We start from the raw sequence: 22,074 nt of genomic DNA, 5'->3' as shown, positions 1-22,074 counted from the left end.
GCCTTAGGGTCCTTCAAGAAGCGCTTCAAGAAGTATCTCTTTCTAAAAGGCCGGCAAAACATCAACAGTTACGGATGTCCATGGGCGTTGATGATCACCTCCGTTCTCTTGTGTAAAAAAATGATTAAATTCATTATGAGTGCCACTGAATGTGATCACTAAATGTGATGATGACGATCCTTTCTAAGTATTAGATACATTTTCACATTTTTCGCAAAGCCAAATATTATCTCTCCACAATGACAATGAGATGTGTACTCCTTTATTTTGCATATGTGCTGAGAATAACCCAGCATAAACCACTATTGCCAATTACCTTATTGTCTCTTTCCGTTGTTATTTTTAGCTTTATTTTGTGAGTGGGTTCTTTTACAATAGCTAAATATAGTGCAAGAATATGTCGGTACAAATAAGCTATCTAAATCTGACTTGTAAGTAAGAGTTCATAGAAGGACAACTAACCACCACTGCTTTAAAGCTAGTATTCAATAATCTCCTTCTTTTTTAAATCGGTTAAAAAAGGGGAGAGTTCACTTCAAGTTTTTTTTTTATTCACGTTTTGATCTTGAATTCAATCCTTCCATATCTCTGATAACAATAGGAAGAAAAAAATGAATAATCTACATACAAATGGATGCACGATATTTTTCTTTCTTTTTTCAGACGTTCTCGATTTCATCACATTTAATAAATAAAAAACATTCAAATTCAGGTATTCTGCGTGGCCGTTATCTTATCCTCTTTGTCGGCGTCCGAAGAACCTGCGCAAGATTTCATAGAGCATGTATTGAGGATTCCAAATCCAGACAGAGTACTCAATTCCGTATTGGGGCGTCTTGAAAGAAATCGACAACTAGCAATGGCGGCACGAACTCGGCAGCATTACGATGAACATTGCGATGAACCTTCCCAGGTGAGGTACTAATAATTTATGATGCACGATTGTCCACCTTGTTAACTAGGTCTCCAACATAAATTGCTATAAAATCGATTCACTGATGTCCGCATCTAATGCACCCCCATTACCTTGACCAGTTCATTGTAATTATTAACTTACTCGTTCGTTTTCCTTACAATTATTCGTAAAGTGTTACATTTAAATGTAGATATTTATGATGTTTTCATTAAAATAAAAAACTACATTAAAAAAATTTAAAACAGCTTTCACAAGCGGATGTTTTGGAATAGAACAATAATAAAGAAATATTTCTATACGAAGTTTCACAAAAGTGCAAACCGTCATTCAGCGTAATTTGAAACGGATTCCGTTTAATATCGTCCTAGATAGAGATCTAGTAACAAATTTAAAATATTATTTAAAATTACAAATAGTATTTTAGATTAAATTACTCATTTACTTTAACTTAAAAGTCATGCTACATCCATCGAAATAATTTTTTTAATATAGCGGGCAAAAGCTATTATTTTACATAAATATTAACAACTCTCTTAATTATACTCAAAATAGAATAATTGATTGAACTTATATAAAATAAATTTAATGTCGTATATCATACGGGGTACAATTTTGATGACTGAAGCATAAGAAATATATGTAAGTACATGTAATAGAATAGAAATGAAAATAATACAAGTCACCACCCCATATTCGGGCGTAGGTTTTGTAGGTTATTCGGTCCTTCCATACCCTTGAGCTTGACAGTTAAAAATCTGTTGATAGGTTTCTTAAACCCGAAATATAATTTTAATACACAAAAAGTAATCTTAAAACCTCATCAGAAACATAAATATTTTTATAGGTTATGTGTTTTATTTACAAAGATTGACAGCAATTTAATTAAATAAAATCTACGAACCCTTTCGCCGTCTATCCAGTCGCTTACTAATCGAATAATGAGACTTTGATGATTAATTAAGCACAACTATGTTGCACAGGGGAAGCTTCGCCCATGTTTCAGATTTTTATAGTAAATTATATATCAGTAACAAAATAAATCAATACCGGCGAGATGTGATAGATGCGCTCTCCGCAGGTATCACGGGCGCATGTCCCTTACGCCCGGTCCAAGCTACTGCTTTTAGTAGTAATCGAATCACTATGACGTAATAAGAAATATGCAATTCTGATAATTTTATTGTAGGTCCTACCTGAGTATACCGAGACATTGCCGGGGTCACGTGAGCGCGGTCTAAGACAACTCGGCGTACAGGTAGTTATGATGCAACTTTAAAGATACATTGTATTATTTTTACATTATTTACTAAATTTTAAGATTGTTTAATAGTTTAAGATTTAGTATTTTCGATAAAATATGATTGATATTTTCTAAATGGGTATTGAAAATGTAATTTATAATTAAATTTACACAAAAATATGCATTAATTTTGCGAGTTTAAAACTCATCTTTTTATTTTATTTTTTTCACGCGTGTGATTTAATTACGTGAATTTAATTATGTTAACTCTCATTTCTTTGAATTTAAAATCAGTTTTAATAATAACAAAACTATTATTAAATATTATTTAAATGTCGAAAGTGCTTAACTCGCACCACGTCAGGTTTGCAAATCAATAAACAGGACGAAACCTAGGCGTACTCTTTCTGGCAGGTTAGATCAACACGAGTGAACGAGAACTTTCGTTACCGATTTGAGATGCAAACATATCATATTACCAATAAATTGACAGGTCTTACACTCAGAGAAGTTAATAGGTTCCTAAGGGCAATCTAATAAAGTAAATTTAGTATGAGACACACATTGAATGTTTAATTAACCCATTTGTAGTACTTAGCGTCAGTTATGAGTACCATGTTAAAATCATAGTATAATAAGTTATTATTTTGGTTACAGAAACATTACCCTATATGTCACTTGGAGCGTAAGATCAGGAGGTTGAATACAGATGAATACGAGTACAGACCGGCTTATTATGAAGAGATTCTTTGCACCGCTTCCTCTAATGATGACGTAACATCCAATAATGAGGTATATTAAGATACAAATAAATATGTTCAAAGTAGTCCGTAAATTCATGAACATTTAAGAATTATTCTTGAACATTAAAATATTCTCGCTCAGACCGCTGTTCCCGCTGCTCGTTTGCTCCCTTATCTTATATAAAAAACCCCAAGGGGTTGTGTAGTAATCATAAATGGGCTAACTTCTTTAGGAAATTAATTTGCAATGGATTCATGGCGTTTTTATGTGTATTACTAGATTCAAAGTTCCGATAAAAGGTTATTACATGTTTTCCGTAATTCCAAAGTCCGGTAGACATAAGTTACTGACGACGAAAAATTTTGATTTCCGAATTTTTTTAATAAACCTAGTGACAAATAATTTCTTATTTTTTATTTAATAAAAAAATCTTTCAGATATGCTCGAGTCTTGGATTCTCTTGTGTTCAATGGAATAAAACAATTCATTTGACACGTCGGCGTTATTCAAGGTGACAAACTTTTAAACTACCACCATATGAATTCCTAAAAAACCTATCTATATTTTTTAAACAAAATTAATAAAGCCCTATAACTGAATGGCAAAATCTAAGTGTAGCGGTCTTTTGCGCTATTTTGGCAAAACGAAGTAACCGCTAGCTCGTTTGACACTTTATAATATAAAAAAAATTAAAACCCAGGTTAAGGATCGCCTTCTGGAACGATCCTTGCACACTTCTCTTGATTCTTCTATATATACAATCATTTCTCCTTGTCGGTTATTATATTTAATGTTTATGTTTCAGTGATTGCTGGGAAACAAAAACAATGGTGATCCCTGCCGGTTGTGAGTGTATGTGGCCCGTCCATCGTCTCGGGGATATCAATTTACACGTTTAAAGCCCTTGCAAATAGGGTTGTCGTCAAGAAATTTAATACGCTTCTGACCACATCTCTTTTTAAAATTAAGTAAATAAGTTTGTTGAAGAGTTCTTGTAATGTTCTAATATATAAACAAAAATAATAAGTTCTCATTATTTTTGTTTATATAAGTAAAGCCATATAAATTATATTCAATGTTAGTTTTTTATAAGCGTCAAATATTTTTTTGGCAACCCTGTCTCTGTTTTGGTCTATTTACACAAAGGATCTTAAACAAACGCCAACGGTTTTTACAATTTTTCACAAAACTATATTATAGTACAAAATATATCTAGATTAGATTATGAATGATTAATGTTTAATATAGGGATTAAATAAATTTATTTCGTATCCAATGTATACAAAATATATTAAACGTTAGTTGCAAAATAACTATGTTCCTTTTATTTTCATTAACGCCACTTCGTAGTTTGTTGAATATTAGAGCAGATGTCGGAACATCATGAAAAATACCGTTTATGAAGAAAACGCTTCTAATGTAACTGTAGTAATGGATTATTGCTATGAAATTTGATGCAGGGGCAAATATATTACTTGGTAATAATGATAAATATGTCCTTGAAGAAACAAATCAACATTTAACAATACAAAAAGAATTATCTACATATTTTGCTGTCAGTTTATAATACATACCTCTACATATTGTTATTTGATATTATGACCTAACGTAGTTTACAGTCGTAGTCGTAGTTTCAGAAATTGTGTCGTATTACTACTACTGTCGTAGGTAAATCAAAAATAATGGCCGTATTTGAACCGAACTCTACCTATTACCTACCCCCCCATATTGTTATGCTAAATTTCACTATAAACATTCTTATAGTCTTGTATACAAAGAAATTTAACATTCACTAAAAATATATTCGTCAGTCTAAAAATAAATGTATACCTAATATTTATCAATACAAATCAAAAGAAACATGAAAGATACATTGAAAAATGAATCTTACTAATGTAATAAATGCGAATGTTTAGATGGATGGATGGATGTTTGTTTAAAGGGTATGTTCGAAACGGCTCGATGGATCTTGATGAAATTTGTCACAGATGTAGAACATAATCTGGAAATAAACATAGTCTAATTATTAATCCCGCGCACACAGAGTCGCGGACGACAGCTAGTAATATAGACACAAAATAAACACCGATCGAATCCTACGTTTTAAGCTCTTCGTCAAGCTTAACGATTACTTATAATAAATTATTTTTGTTTACATTTTCTAACCAGTCTCAAACATCCGTAACAAATTAGAAAGAAATTATGTCTACACTGACAACTGACACTGACTATTGTGCAAGAATTAATATAAACAAAAATAGATGACAGAAAAAAACATGGTAATAGTCCTCTCGTAGGTTATATTATACATCGGAGAACGCATGCGCCAGAATCAGTTTGTTTCTCGCTTTTAAAGAGAGAGGTCGCTTCGATCGAGTACGTTAACACTATAACATCGTGATCAAGAAATTGGGTACGTCTTTTATTTTAAGTACGCGAGTAAAAACAAAGCTTTAATGTTAAACCTAAAAATATTAAGTATTTACTTAATATTTTTATGTACTAATACTATAATATTAAATAATTTATATACACATTGATCACTAAATTACAAACTAATATTAAAAACTAGCTTTTACCCGCGTCTTCGTCCGCGCGGAATAAAAAATAGAAAACGTGGTAAAAATTATCCTATGTCCGTTTCCTGGTTCTAAGCTACCTGCACACCAATTTTCAGTCAAATCGATTCAGCCGTTCTTAAGTTATAAATAGTGTAACTAACACGACTTTCTTTTATATTATACTAGCTTTTACCCGCGACTCCGTCCGCGCGGAATAAAAAATAGAAAACGGGGTAAAAATTATCCTATGTCCGTTTCCTGGTTCTAAGCTAGCTTCTTGAGTTATAAATAGTGTAACTAACACGACTTTCTTCTATATATATAGATATCAAAGGGTTGATAGAAGAATTTCCACCATATTCGCGAGTTCTTCAACATCGCATACTTGAATACAATCATTAATATTTATTTTAGGTAAATATTAAAACTTTTATCTTTATAAACTCCAAATTTATTAAAATTTTCTAAAGCACTTTTATCGTTTTGAAATGTCTTTAAGTAGCAGTGGGTTAAGACTTCCGTAACACTTTATAACTACCTGTATTAATAAAGATTATTGTCCCTTTCATACTCTTTGAAAAAAAAAACAAAGACAAAACTGCAGACGAAACATATAGTTAGAAAGTACGAAAAGTAAACCGTTCTTAATTATTTTTTTATTATCACGAAATTTTCAACAATTTAAGTACGATTTTATTTTAAGTGATCAGATATTTATTTTTAAAAATTCGAATATGCAAATGACTTCACAGTTAACTTCATTGTTGTACGAGTCGTACGAGTATTACTAATTACAAAAAACTATTTTTCTTCAAAAACTACAAGGTCATAGGACTCGTAGTAGTCTATCATAAAATCGATTCAGTAGTTTTAGGATTCAGTACTTTTAGAAAAATGTACTTAGATGAATTCCTAACGAGAAATATCTTATTTATATTATTAAGTAGTTTCAGACACAAGCAATTACTTGACCTTTGTGCATTATTTCATGACCTTTATCTTGTATTGTATTTGTTACAAATTGCTCTAAATTGTTTGCACAAAATACTTGATTGTATTATTTTTTGCAATATGTTACAGGCTTCTTATTACTCAATTATATCTATGGGAAATACGATGTGTTTTTCTTGAAAAATTCGGCAGTCTTTCGATTCGAACCCTAATCTCTATGTAGGTTACGCACAAAGATTTCTATTAATCAAAATACCTTTCAGAAGAAAGGAATTTTCATAATATATTCGTTAAAACTAAAAATTGTTTTGAAAAATGAATGGGGGAATTTCCTTTGCTAAATTGAGTAATATCGTAAAGATGCCGTTCTAAATGAGAAAAAAAAACCAATTGATACAATCAATTACCAATTTAACCGGTTGGGTAGGGAAAGTACGACCTCGTTAAAAACCAATATCAAGCTGAATCTCACTTCTCCGTTTCTGTCAGTGAATAAAATGAAAACGCATTCTCCTATTCCTAATGGGAAAGTTACATCATCTCCCTAGATTTATCTTACACACATGTTTTCGTCGCTTAAGGTTTTATAAACCTTAATGTTTTGGCTTCATTTATTGGTAAAACTATGTGATTTCATTGACTAATTATTGAAAATATCTCCAGCAATATTTTCACAGCTGTTAATTGGACATCCTTTAGTGTGAAAGTATGAAAAATCCATATTTAGGAACTGCTAATGCAACCATTGTACAACTAGTGCAACAGTTTGTGTACTACAAAAATAATATAAGTACTATCCTAAACTTAAAAATGTGACAAACATTTTAAGTTATTTTGGTATTGCCCGAAGTGAAAAAATCAAACTTTACATGAGAGCAGTTTCACGGTGTCGGAAGTCCTTTTTATGTCAAATGTCGTGAACTTTTTTACTATCTTTATGAAAATTTGCAAAAAAACATTAAAATGTCATGTTATTTACATTGCAGTTATTATTTTATTTATATGTTTTTTATAACTTGTATTGAAGAGGTGCCTCCACCCCTTCACCGCTCACCCGACGCTGTCACACTTCTCGATTATGTTTAAAACGTGACCAATTTACTTATACGTCTATTTGCCTAAAATTTTATTTTCCACTAGCCAAAAAAAATTGTTCCTTGACATCATAGAATACGGCAAAATAAATTCAATGTAATGTAATTAGAAAAGTCACTTCCTCCCCTATACGTAGGAACCATCAGTGTGCGTTGCATTATCCATCCATGGATCTAAATTTTTTAAATTTTTTCTGTCATAAGAACCTTCTGACATTAACAAACACAACAAAAAAAGTGAAATCGGTCCAGCCGGTCACGCGTGATGGCGTGACCAAGGGATATAGGGATTCATTTTTATACATAGATTACAAAATATAAAAAATGAAAGCAATTATTACTTATAAAAGCTGTGTACCAACAGCTTTATTACTTGCAAAGAAATAAAAAGTACCATTAAATTCAATAATAATTATGATCCACATATAAAACGATAGATGTGTATGCCTATGCTTTGCGAATTTGACATTGCGAATTTTTATTTTTTAACACATTTATACTGAAAGCTTAAATTTAGATAAGGATTGTGTATTATTTATTAATACGTTGAAAAACTTCTGACTCTTTTGAGCTGTGCCACAGTAAAATGTAAATTAAGATAACACATTAGTTTAATTCTAAACATGAAACATTTAATATTAGTATTTAATGGATAAACCCTGAAAATTTTCGACTAATTCTTTTTTATATGAAAATACATTTTCCACGTATATATTTTTTTAGCTATGTTCTCTTCTTAAAAAGCTTAGCTTGAAATCAAATGTGTAAAATTAATTATGAATGTTACGCACCTCCGATTGATACGTCCATTTTCGATTTTAGAAAATCTGATGAAACTTATAGGAGAACCGACTTCTTATTTCAGTGAAAGTATCAAAACCTTTTATTTTGAATGTACTTAACGACACAAGTTTCGTATCTGTTTTTTGTTACTCACTGGATACAAACAACTGAATTAAAAAACCATCGCGTAAGGTATTTCGAAAATATTCACACTGTCACTTCTACAAACTGACATTAGTTACGTGATAACGATTCCATTCGAATAATTAAAACTATTAAATAAACAAACCGTGCTATTTTATCAATAGAATTAAGTTCGATAGTAAAAAAAAACTAAATGGCAAAGCTATTGCTGTTGCACAAAAAATTACTTGAGAAAAAATTCGATTTAATTTTTATTTTAATTTTTGTATATCGCCATTGATATTCAATGAATTTGAAACTGAAAATATATATTAAAAAATTAATTCTAGCAAATAAGAATAAATAAATATTGTTATTTTCTAGAATTAATTTTTTATTTTGAAAATAAAAAAATAATCATTTAAGAAGACCAAAACTACTAGAATTATTATATTTAGTTTTTTTATATATATATCAAAAGGTGGTAAACGAGCAAACGGCCACGTGAATTTGCCGAAATAGCGAGGTCACCGTTGACCCATAGACATCCGCAAATGCAGATGCGTGGCCTACCTTTGTCAATAAGTTAATCAATGGAGAAGGGAGGCACAGAAAGAGGATATTTTCCCTTCCCCTCTTTCGCCAAATCCACTTCCCCTTCCCATTTTCCTAACAAGAATAGGATGGGAAGGGAAAAAAGACTAACATTAGACTTCGGGCACGACAATCATCAGACGAAACGCGGAATTGCTTCCACTTCGCACCTTTCTTCTGTGTAGTCGTGGTATTTCACCGGTCGATCCGACCCACTCGTGCACACAACAAATATTGTTGTTGCTGGATCTGACACTATTAACGATGTTTATAATATGTTCAGTCCATTTCATTGTTACTTAAGTGGCTGACCTCTTTTTGACGAGGTGTTATTTGATTCGTCTTCTTGCGTATAATGTAGTGAAGAGAGTTTAAAATAATAAAATAAAATATATTAAAAAATAGAAAAAGGGGTAAAAATTATCCTATGTCCGTTTCCTGGTTCTAAGCTACCTGCCCACCAATTTTCAGTCAAATCGATTCAGCCGTTCTTGAGTTATAAATAGTGTAACTAACACGACTTTCTTTTATATACATATAGATAATTGAAACATAAATTAGGTAGATATTTATAAAAATAAAGATTTTGCGTTCCACAGGTCATAAATATTGTTTTAACATATGTTTTACGTCTTAGTGCGGACAAATGTAATAATACTGTGGTTCCTAATTGTCTATAGAATTATAGGAAAACTATAAACAAGTATCGTGGTTAGATGCTAATTACACGAGGTCTCGCTAAAGCTGTGCACAACATGTTGCAATTGAATTTCGCAAGTTGCCATTCCAATCTTAGCTAAATAATGTTGAGCTTGATCTTGGTACACTTGTATTTTATTTAAAGCGATCGTATCTTACCGGTTGTAATTAATTTCCAGACACCTTCTTAGATTATTGGGAAAAATATTAATAATTTTTAAAAGTATAAACTTACTGAAACTTTTATGTCTCGCGCGTTTATATCGAATGTACCCTGAACTTGACATTGATTTCAGTTAAACGCTAAGTCATCGTTGTTTCAAAGATTAAACAGCATTACATGTTTGTGCGATTTTTGTTTGTCCTAATGGCCCGCTCCCACTGGCGTGGATTGGTCAATGCCGATTTTTAACTATGCGATTTTGCACATTGTCAGCAATAACCTATCTGGAAGCTACCGATGTGGTAAGATCTGAAGAGGTATTGTGAAACCATCTCGCTATTTGGGTGTACGGACCGAGACCGACTCGCTCGCTGATGCCCACTTAATGGGTTTATTAAAACAAACATGTTAGAAATATTTCCAAATTATTTTCAACATTCTAGAAATAAGCTCTAAGTCTCTTGAAGGTCGAATATGTCGATAAAATATTTACTCTCACTTACCATATTTGCATGAGAGCAATGTGTATGTAACTTTTGACAAAATTGAAATCTAAAAGACCAGTTAAACAAACAATAACCATATAGCTTATTCTCGACCTTCTAACATTAAAAGGCTATTATCGTCCCTTCATTAAGTTAAGTTCATGGTACGTTTTTTTTTTTTTATGTACAGTGGCCTCCGCTAGCGCTATTCCACTTACAGATTTGCCTTGTTAATTATAGCTAACTAAACACCGCGTACTTTTTACAACTTATTTAAGGTGCTGTGGATGTTTTGATCAAATAAAACCAATTGATTACCTGCACTGTCCTGTAGTATGGAATTACGCTATTGTTTATGTCAATAACCGGCTTTTATCGATTGTATTAGTACTAGTGAAGCTCTCCAGTACCTTTTAAAAAAAAAAATAGTAAGCCCAACTAACCGATTCAAAGGACTGTTCCCGTATACGAATAGAAAATGCCGTATCCCTTCCTATTAGTCAGGCAATAATTTACAGGGCGATTTCTCTAGAGTAGGGAAGACGTAGTTGTTGCCGAGATCACGTGTCACGACCCGTGAAGTTTAGATGTTGTTACCTACGTCCGCAGCGTCGCCGTTGAGAAAGTTTAGTTTCGCTACTTGACAAAACCATTTACGTTCACTATAAACATATATTCACTATAACATTCAAAAGTCAATTAAGATTATGTCGTTCGTGTTTTGATGGAATAATTTTTGGCAATATGTAATGAAATAAATTATGTAAAAGATGAGACCTTAAATTTCTTATAAATTCCAATCTTTCCTATCGTATATAGTATACAATTTCTTATCGTTTTCATAATGCAAATTGCATGAGTAAACTTAAACAATGGTAAGCATAATGCACAAAATTTGATTTATTTACTCATTTCGTAAGTGTAGTATAATTTACTTAACAATCTAAATACATTAAAGAAACTTGTGATTCGGCAACTAACATTACGAAAAATATTCCACTAGTTTAGCGGAATAATTTTCGGAAAGTTACGGTGTTTAAGCCCACCACGACACAACGTAACGATCTCGCTCGTAAGTTATTGCATTACAATGGAAAAGTTCTAATTTTTTGGGACAAATCAACCGCTATGTAGACCGGTGTGGGCTTGGTCAGAGTTATGCAAAATATCAACGCATGTAGGGCTGCAGAAACAATGTTTTATAGTATAATGGATGTATTTTTATTCCATTAAACATGTCAAGGTTATATTCAGGTAATACCATTTCGGAGTATGGCCCAATGGTTATCATCCATTTTCATTGTTATTCTATGGGAGACAGACAAATCTAATGGTAGTGTTCGGGCTGTAAAAATTGGTTTAAGGAAAAAAAATATTTTTTTAAATTATTATTAAGTTTAGACTGGTCTTGTCCTTTTTTAAGAGCTACATCAGATATGTCGATATATGGTGCATACAGGACCTTTCCTGATTAAAGGTAGGCAATTGAATTACAGATGTCAATGGGTAGGCTTTGCTATTTCGGCAAACCTGGCGGCAAACTTGCTCGATTCCCACCTTATAATATAAAACAAAATACAACAGATAAAATTTATAAAGCAGGATTATTATGTTATATTTTGTCAGCCCTTTGAATTTAAAGACGCGAACCATTAAGTAGTTTTCCATAAACCGAACGTGGAAGAGAAAGTCATAGAAAAAAAAATTACCATAGCGGCCAACATACTCTCAATCTGCAAATCACTAACGAACGACAAAGGTAACTAACGGGCATATTTTACACCTATTGTACAGGATGTACTTACGCAGAAGGAAAACATCGTATTTGTGTGTGTAGTCAACCAACCCACAATAGGCCAGCGTGGTTGAGCCACCACCTAGTCATCCCTAACCTAGGATGGAATCTAGCCCATCAGTGGGGAAGCATATGAGCCGACAGAGTTCGAACGTCCGCACAGGATAATAATTGACGATAGTTATTCCATAAAAAATTGTGTATACAAATGGAATCCAGTTGCATATTTGAGCTGTAAGAATGTAATACGGTCTTATCTTAAAACATCCTAAGTATAAATGAAATGCTTGTAGCGTACAATTCCGTAAAGTTGTAAGTACGGACAGGAGGTTGCATATAGTCACGGAATGCAAACTGGTGGACTGTTTTGGAATTATATCGTAATGTCTATTTCTACATTTATTTTTTTCTTTTTATAATCGCCAGATAATATAAAATAAACAATTAACATACATATCCGATTTTTTGCATAATAAGAGTAACATTGAGTAATTTGTTTATTGGCCTTAATAATGTAAAGTTGTATTGAAGTCGGTCATCTTTTATGATATCCTCTACGTATTAATATTGACTTTCACTGATGTAGAAAAACATATGTTATCTCTGGTTTTTCTATGTTTTTGTTAATGTGATTCGGCAATAGAAACCCATTGTTATGATGACGATTAAAAAGGACTTTGTAAGATACTCGTAGTAACTACAAGCTCATACACATTAAATATATATATATATACTAGCTGCTGCTCGCCCGCGTCTCTGACCGCGCGGAATTTAAACAAACCTTTATTAGTAGCCTATGTGTTCATAAACATTATGCTTCTATCCCAAATTTCATCAATATCTGTGTCTATGTGTCTGAGTCGTTTCGAAGTTATCGTCAACCTAACATCCATCAGTAACATTTTTCGTTTGAATGAAAAAGAATTAGAAAAATTATTACACGTCATGTTACGGACACGAATTACAAGTTTATACAAAAGCAAATTTAAATCATAATATATCAACTTTCAACTTTATAATTATATTTTTACAAATCATAATTTCATTCAATATAATGAAACCAAAATTGATCGTCAGTTAAATTACATCCAATAAAATACATTAAAAAGTAATACAAATTAGGCATACTGTTATGAAATTGACAGTTAAATTAACTTTTATTTCTGTATTTGATCACGAATGTTAAAGAATATCAGAATTATATAATTTTAATATTAACTAGTTGGCGAATAAAAAAAAACTTAATCCGTAATGAAACCGTTCAGGAGATACCTTCTAACAAACACCAATCCTCACATCCAAACATTGGCATTTATAATATTAGTTAGATTGAACAAAAATTATCACCTTTTATAAACCTACGATCGCAACAGTAAAAAGCTGTTGACTTAATTAAGCTTTTAATCTTATCTTTTAAATAAAGAATGATTTTATTGCCGTCTCAATTGTTATTTGATTCGGATTTCAAAGAGTATTAATATCTCATACAGAAAATCTCATTATACGAGTATAAAATGGAAGGTAATGAAAGGTAATGAACCAAGGAATAACGATGAAAACAGGATCAGAAAATTTCAAATTTCCTTTCCAATCATTACTTATAACATATAAGTATTCTTTAAAAAGCCCTAGTGTTATGATTGCATATATGTTCTTAAAAGTAATTAAGTAAATTGCAAAATATGTAGGCAGAGGAAAGCAATAAAGCCTTAATTTGTTCTTTTTAACAGAATTTGCACAATCAAAAAATAATCAATTCTATTCTGACTTTTTTTAATTGCCTCTCTGTTTTGGTCCTTTTTGACAGCCCTAAGCGAGTTTGGACGACGTTGCGTATAGTTTCGTCAATAAAATATAAATCATATTGCCTTTCACCTGCCAAATTGTTGTTCCATAAAACATTAGGGAAGTGATGTTTTGTGCCGTACATTCACCAAATCAAAATCAAATTACTGGATTTCTACTGCAGTGAACTCGTATTGACAATTTTTGACTCTTTATAGTCATTTAAAATCTACATGCTGTCATTAAGAATTTTGTTTTTATTCGGATTTTTATTTGGATAATGTATCGATGTGCGACTTTCAATTAACATTGAAAGAGTGTCATTTGTCTCCAATGTTTTATATTCAACTTGCTGTCGCCCGGGACTTCGTCCGGGCGGAATTAAAAAAATAACAATTAGCCTATGTGTTTTTCCAGACAATGTTTTACACCTTTGCCAAATTTCATCAAGATTCGTTCAGCCCTTCCGAAGATCAAACAAATATCCATCCAAACATTCGGATTTATAATATTAGTAAGAATTGTAGGAAATTCATAACTTTCCAATTTCGTTCTAGTTGTCATGAGGCGTATTTTTTAATATATTCGTTTCACCAAACGTTTATTATGTGAGAGGTGTAAAGGTGTTCGACCTCATCGTTGCAGAATTTTGAATATTTATAGACATTTTCCATAAATTAACATAATTGCGAGTTATACTAGCATCAAAATCGTTATCTAACATGACTTTTCACGATCCAAAATAAACATTGATTTCGTAATTATCTTTAGGATTACTTTACCATTTAATGTTAAATTATATTTAATATTTTACTTCACTAAAAAAGTAATTATTTATTAAATTTCCACTGACACGTTAAATGATTTTTATAAAAATTAAATTCTACAGTTGACAATATTTACTTGTTTATTTTTTCTTTTAAGATAAAACTCCATTTAAGTAGAAGTTAATGTTTAAAGTTATATAAGTACGTATTGATTTTATTTTACTCAAGAACTGTTGTTATTTTGTAATATCTTTACACAACGCATACAATATATTAAATCAATGAAAAGCACAAAAAGAAAGGTTAAATATATTTAGAAATTTATTTAAACTCGAGTCTTTTAAGTCCTCATGTACTCGGCGATCTCGAAATTCGATCAATCTAACAACTACTTCGAAAAGAAATAATGTGATTCATTCTCCTTAAATTTGCTCTTAGTCACAATCTTTGCGCTTATTTTTTCCCTTTCACTTTGTTCTTATTTATTGTGAACTAGCCGTTGCCCGCGACTTTGTAATCGCAGAATTAAAATAACGTGCATCAGCTACCTTCCCGTCTAAATCCCGTCATAATCTGTCAGCTGGAACGGATATTTGTTCCGGAGATTACCCGGAACGAAAGCACATATAGATAAACAGACAAAAAATTAAAAAAATTGGTTTTTCTTTATTAGCTTCGCAAATACGTCATGTGGACCAAATATATTTTTAACACTTTTTATAACATACAGACACTCCAATTTTATTAACATTTATAGATATTTATGGAAAGGGGTGATTTCATTACAAAGCTTTATAATCACTTATCTAAATCATAATTACAGTTAAAAGTAAAATAAAAAGTCATAAATTAAAAATTATACAGACCTAAAAATTAAACGCGATTACTTTCGTCACTTGCATTTTACAAACTGTGAAAGGTGTGCTAATTTTATCTTACATAATGCAAATATTCGACAAATACAGTAGAATCCGTTTATATTGACCAAGAATTAATTATGAAGTAATTACACAACGAAATTTGGTTTACATAGTTATAAAATTCTTTATAACCAAGTCGGATATAATGACTCGCTTAAAATAATATCTCGTTTCATGTGACCCATTTTTAATAAATTGTGGCAGATTATTATTACCCAAATGATTCCTAACATCTTCGACTGGTTCAGCTACCACAGATGAGGTATTAGAGGCAGAACACTTATTACGAAATTTTGCAACATTGAAAATAATCATTTGACGGTGGCAATGTCTTCAGAATAAAATTAGTGACAATATAAGCAAAAACAAAAGCAAGCAAGCGTTACTGATTTTTTTATGTAAAAAAATATAAATATATTCGTTTTTATTACGTTCAATTTTAATTTTAATTTATCTCCACTGTAAAACATTTTCAACAAATATAATTATGAATATTTTGCTTCTTAAATTGTCTAGTATTACCATGAAGCTCTCTAAAAATAAATTTAAATTAGTTAATTTTAAAACCAAATTAAACTTTTAGATTATAAACTTAACACTGAACTTTCTGTTATTACCATACAAAAACTACTCAATAATTTTCTACTTTTTTTCGAATGGCCATTAGAATATGCTTTCCAAACTGTATAAGTTATTTTTGAAATCATGACTGTGCGCATTTAGGCGTGCTGAAGTATGCATAGTCATCCTTAATTAAACACGATTAAGGGCACTCACGTACCAGTTTTAGCTTTAAACTTTTTTTAAATACATTCTACGAAAAGTAACGGGCGCCACAACGATCGGACCGTAAGTGTTTGGCCAAAGAGTACAGACCAAAGTAAAAACTTGTATTGAATGGCTATGCTCACATTTTTTTTTGAGAATAAAATACATAAACTGTAAATTATCATCAAGTGATAACAATGGAAGTATCGACGCTTTTTTATTTTTTACTAGCTGTCGCCCGCGACTTCGTCCGCGCGCAGTTAAAAAATGGGGGGGGGGTTATGAAAAATATATATTGGCCGATTTTCAGACCTACTGAATATGCTCACAAAATTTTGTTTATGCAATAAAATAAAAAAATAACACGCAAATATTTTATTATTTTAATTTTAATTTTTACAGAAATGGCGTCTTCGGTTAGAGAATTTTACAAAGAGAAAAATGTGCTGCTCACTGGCGGTACGGGTTTCATGGGGAAAGTCCTCATTGAGAAACTTTTGTATTCAATACCTGATATCGGTAATATCTATGTATTGATGAGACCTAAACGTGGAAAGTCTGTTAAACAGCGTTTGGACGAGATGTTACGTTTACAAGTAAGTTAGATTAATTTCTTTAAACGAATATTTGATGCGTACATTTTATTTACAGATCTACGATGTGTCTGAAAGGTTTGTTCTTTATTTCGAAATGTTAGGGACACCACACGTTTAAATAAACACGTGAATATCTTAGTATGATACAGATATAAGTTAATTTTGATTTTAGTGACAGCACTAATATAACATAACACACTAGTGTGTTATGTTGCGAGTGATTGTCGGCAGACATTATTAAATGAATACATATCAATGCGCTTCTTAACTAATATCTATTTTCAGGAATTTGGCTGGAAATCAATAATGTAATATAGAAGTACAAAAAGCTTACATAATTTATAAAATTTAAATATTCCTTTTCACTTTACATGCTACATTTTACGAAATTATTGCTTAAAATTTTTGTATTATTTTTTTTTCTCTTCTTTTTTTATAACTCCTATATTGACTTCGGGGTTTTCGTTGCAAAGTAAGTTATTTCAATATTTTATGATATTACTTCAATGAAGACGGGGAGTATCTTATTTTAAAAAGTTGGTCAATGGAAATACAGTCAAAATCTGTTATAACGACATCGAAGGGACTACTCATATTGAGTCGTAAAAACCGATAGTTGTAACAACCGGTGACAGGTATTAATAGGAAATATATGTATATTCATGTAGGAAATTAAACCGCATTTTTTAGCCGACTTCAAAAAGAAGGAGGTTATCAATTCGACTGATTTTTTTTTTTTATGTGTGTTATTTACTTCAATACAAACGTATAATATAATAGAACAATATCATTTTTCCATCATTTTTGTATGCATAAAATCTGTAATTTTAGTTTGTTTGAAACACTTCTGTCGTGCATACAATTTTGTAATTCACGTTGGATTTTAATCAGCGTATCGTCACAATTTCCCTGCATGTTTAACTCTTCATTAAAAAGAACAATCTTTCGTAATACACTAAAAGCATTAAGACCGTCAATCAAAGTTGGCACTGTAAATTGTTCTTCCGAGTCTTCCTGTTCATTTTCATTTTCCTCTTGAACTTCACGTACAATATCATCCTCCGTAGCTGATGCAATTACAAAAGACCCTAAGTTTTGTTTACTTTTACGATAATAGCCATTGACTATTATACTGTGCCAGATGTGGATACTGTTACCTATTCAAATTGTTTACAATACAGCTGAGCCGGTCGTTCTATAGATATAATTCTCCGAAAAATTAATCAAATGTGGTCGCTTAATGCGGTATGTCGTAGTAAACAATGTCGTAAAAACCAATGTTTTTGATAAAGCGGTCATATAACATTCAGCCAGGACCTTTGATTTTGGTCAACTTAACCGGTATGTTGTTCTAAACGATGTCGCCATAAACGGTTTTGACTGTAATATATTTTACATGAATGTAAACAATTGTCTGACAATACACCACTATTGGCTTTCATGGGCGGTGTCTAAAATAAAGGAAAAAGTAACCAAATAAGATTTAAAAATAGCGATTTAATGTAAAAATCTTTATTTTCTAGCGTTATTACCACCAATGGTTTAAATATGTACTATACAAGTTATTTAACTGTTTCAGTTATTCGACAGAATCAGAAACGAACGACCAGGTGTTCTTAAAAAGGTTAAGGCCTTACAAGGTGATGTTCTGTTCGATAACTTTGGATTATCTGACTCCGATATTGAGAACTTGTCAAAAGAGATATCTATACTGTTCCATTTCGCGGCAACATTGAAGCTGGAAGCACCTCTGAAGGACAACGTAGACATGAACACATGCGGAACTCTGCGGACCGTGAACATTGCTAAAAGACTTAAGAATCTCTTAGCCTTCATCCACCTTTCGACTGCATTTTGCTATCCGGATTACGAAATTTTAGATGAGAAGGTACAGTACATACTTAAAAACTAAGTGAACAGTAATAAAATATTCTAAGATGAACTCTTATTTATCGTGTAAAGAAAACTTTATTTAAATCAACAACATTGGTTCTGAATTTAAAATGAAGTAACAGTTAAATATTAACTAAATTGAGTTTAAATTACGTGCTGTTAATTATATCCCGCGTAATGTTTCCATTCTCTTTCCGTGAGTAAAAGTATGCTTTTAGTTTAAACACAACCAATTCGTACTACATTGTTAAATAGTGATTTATTCACATTGTAGATGCATGCACCTCCGGTGAAACCCGAAGATGTCATGAGTCTGATTCAATGGATGGACGACAAACAGCTGGCCCTAATCACACCGTCGCTATTGGGCCCCCATCCAAATTGTTACACTTTCTCCAAACGACTCGCCGAGAATATTATCGAGCAAGCCTTCGATGATCTTCCGGCTACTATAGTACGGCCGAGTATAGGTACCATTAAACCATTACATGTATATTAAATTGGTTTTTTTAGGCTTTCATTTTACAAAAGTGACCAGTACTTCCTATCAGAAACGTACATGCATGTCACCTTTGTTAGTCAATTTGTGAGATACGTCAGTTCACATTTCGACACATTCGAATAAAAATTATCTTCTTAAGGGATCACAAAAGAGAAGTCTCTTTTCTTTTGATGTGGTTGATTCACAATACCTTTTGATCTGACTAGATATTTGGTGCTTATGAAACAAAGCGCTTATGTAGTAGCAGTAATAATAGCATCAGGTGGGATTATGGTCAAGATCTAATATATTTTAACATTAACTTCTAGTGTGCCCGTCGTATTCGGAGCCCTTACCTGGCTGGGTGGACAGTCTCAATGGTCCAGTGGGCGTGATGCTGGGTGCTGGTAAAGGAGTCATCCGCAGCATGCTCTGCGATGGCAGTCTTACTGCACAAGTCATACCAGTTGATACCGCTATCAATGCTATCATCGCTATTGGAATGTTGGAAGGAACAAGGACTGAGAAGTAAGTATATTCATTGATGTTTATTTGAGTAAAGTTCAAAACGCTGTGTCGACCTAGATTTAATATTCTTTTTAATACACTGTTGTGTACTATATTTCTGTCAGTATAAAAATTAGCCATTTTTCAGACCTCTAGTTATTCCTATTTACAACGCGAATATAGGCCATCAAAAACCTACCACGTGGGGTGAAGTCTTGCAGATCGGTAAAGACTATGGACGGAAATATCCACTGGCTTGGCCGCTTTGGTATCCCAACGGAGACATTACAACCAACGAAACATTGCATTATTTCCGTCGTATATTTTATCATTTGGTACCAGCATATACTATCGATTTTCTACTGATGCTACTTGGACAAAAACGTTTGTGAGTATTCATTCCGTTTTATTGATTATATTTTATGACAGTTTAACACCAAATTATTGTTACTGTGATGCAGTAAGACTTATAAAAAGTCTTGTTTTAAGTGAAGTCATATCTAATGTCGAAATAAATATAAGTTATGTACATAGCTGATATAAAAAATGGGTAACTATTCTCTATCACTAATGGAGAAATAGGAGCTTACTCCCATTTCGTTCTCCACCACAAAGTCAATATAGATTATGACCAACAATGTGGTTTAAAAGTTAATAGATATAAAACACATCGGGACATATAAAACAACCTATTATGCTGAACTTTCTTAACAAAATCTTGACATTTTTACAGCATGGTAAGGATACAGAATCGTATCAGCCAGGGACTAGAAGTTCTGCAATACTTCACTATGAGACCCTGGGTATTTCCTTGCCCGAACTTTGATAATATACAAGAAAAGTTGGAAGGAGAAGAACGTAAGATCTTCAACATAGATCTCACTGCTGTGGATCGTGTGAAGTATCTCGAAGACTGCGTAGAAGGTGGTCGAATCTTTTGCTTCAAGGAAGATCCAACGAAAATACCATACAATAGAACGTACCATAACTTGTAAGTATAATATTTGAGAGTAAATACCATTTATCTTCAACGTGAAGTAATAGTCTCTTTAACATCTTGTTTCAATTGAACGCCTAATTTTAAGCGGCCGTTGAACTATCACCCTTTTTCGGTTATTTTGTTTTGTCATAAAGTCATAGCCAATGTTATAGTTGTGTAAGAAAAAGTGAAAAAATGTAAAGTATGTTTGAAATATGTTTGAAAATATTTAGCCATAAAATATACTCCCATCTACTCCAATTATGTTAATCAAATTATTAATTGTGTTTTTAATTATGTTGCCAATTACGTTACATCAAAAATAGATTGAATTGTGATCCAGGTTTTTAAATGTTTTATTCTTTTTTCCAGCCTATACTTCCTCGATTGGTTTGTGAAGATATTATTTTGGCTGTTCATTCTATCACTCTTAGCTGCATGGTTCGAGCCCGTAAGGGACTTGTTTTCGATCGGTGAACCAGTCGTAAAACACCTACCATTTTTAGGTCGGGCCGTCTTCGATAAAAGAATGTAAACGAGTTATCAAAACAAAAACCATATCATGAAAAAACATATTATGAAAACAAAGCAATCAATAGATAAGTAGTGGTAAATGGCCGCTTATGTTTATAAATACTTACTTATTGGCTTCTGATTACGAAATATGTTTATAGTTGATTATGTTATGGTTATTTGACCACTTACATGCATTTTATAAAAAGAAAAACATTTTTTAACTATTGATTTTAATGTTTTTTTCGCCCATTGTTCGAAATTCAACCATAAATCATAAGTTCGGAGTATATTAGATTTGTTCACGTTCATCAGTTCGTGGAATTACCTTAAAGAGTTTCAAAGTTTTTGTTTTATATAATTGTAATATTTTTGTGAGATATTCATCTACCTCTGGTACTACTTTATTTGCAAACATTTAGATATATAGGACATATAGGTATAATATTGGAAGTGGTAATATTATAAGTAGATAATTGCATTATTTGTTTATATATAATTTAGGAAAAAAACTAACAAAATGTATATTTTATATCTAAATAATTTGTGAAAAAAAAGTTGTATATTTTGTATAATTAACATATAAAATTGTTTATATGATGTAATAAATAAATGTATCATAATGTATATTGTTTTTATTGGATTATTAATAAAATAACGCAATTTGATTGAAGTGTTTAATTTCATCTATATATAATCATAGTAAACTTGAAAATA

At 31.7% G+C, this 22,074-nt stretch overlaps 2 protein-coding genes across 2 annotated transcripts; both read left to right on the top strand.

Moving 5' to 3' along the window:
* Positions 1 to 397: 397 nt before the first annotated feature.
* Positions 398 to 3,838, top strand: LOC106717112. Its single transcript, XM_045686141.1, has 6 exons — positions 398 to 403; positions 713 to 913; positions 2,103 to 2,171; positions 2,814 to 2,948; positions 3,338 to 3,411; positions 3,706 to 3,838. Exons 1-6 carry the CDS (start codon positions 398 to 400, stop codon positions 3,797 to 3,799), a joined length of 579 nt encoding a protein of 192 aa, XP_045542097.1. The 3' UTR covers positions 3,800 to 3,838.
* A 1,397-nt stretch (positions 3,839 to 5,235) lies between these two features.
* Positions 5,236 to 21,379, top strand: LOC123723440 (putative fatty acyl-CoA reductase CG5065). Its single transcript, XM_045685989.1, has 8 exons — positions 5,236 to 5,313; positions 16,791 to 16,984; positions 18,564 to 18,872; positions 19,152 to 19,347; positions 19,688 to 19,886; positions 20,014 to 20,253; positions 20,599 to 20,856; positions 21,217 to 21,379. The coding sequence occupies exons 2-8, from the start codon at positions 16,793 to 16,795 to the stop codon at positions 21,377 to 21,379; spliced, it is 1,557 nt and encodes a 518-aa protein (XP_045541945.1). The 5' UTR covers positions 5,236 to 5,313; positions 16,791 to 16,792.
* Positions 21,380 to 22,074: the final 695 nt, after the last annotated feature.

Source organism: Papilio machaon, chromosome Z (assembly GCF_912999745.1).
Source record: "Papilio machaon chromosome Z, ilPapMach1.1, whole genome shotgun sequence".
NCBI lineage: Eukaryota > Metazoa > Arthropoda > Insecta > Lepidoptera > Papilionidae > Papilio > Papilio machaon.
This window is presented reverse-complemented; position numbering and strand designations above follow the sequence as displayed.

Excerpts from the sequence above, each read along its gene's own strand:
- LOC106717112 (XM_045686141.1), top strand. Across the intron at positions 914-2,102 it reads ATTGCGATGAACCTTCCCAG|GTCCTACCTGAGTATACCGA; the intron begins GTGAGGTACTAA and ends ATTTTATTGTAG. Across the intron at positions 2,172-2,813 it reads TAAGACAACTCGGCGTACAG|AAACATTACCCTATATGTCA; the intron begins GTAGTTATGATG and ends TTTTGGTTACAG.
- LOC123723440 (XM_045685989.1), top strand. The coding sequence starts at position 16,793 with ATGGCGTCTTCGGTTAGAGAATTTTACAAAGAGAAAAATGTGCTGCTC. Across the intron at positions 18,873-19,151 it reads ACGAAATTTTAGATGAGAAG|ATGCATGCACCTCCGGTGAA; the intron begins GTACAGTACATA and ends TTCACATTGTAG. Across the intron at positions 20,254-20,598 it reads CTACTTGGACAAAAACGTTT|CATGGTAAGGATACAGAATC; the intron begins GTGAGTATTCAT and ends ACATTTTTACAG.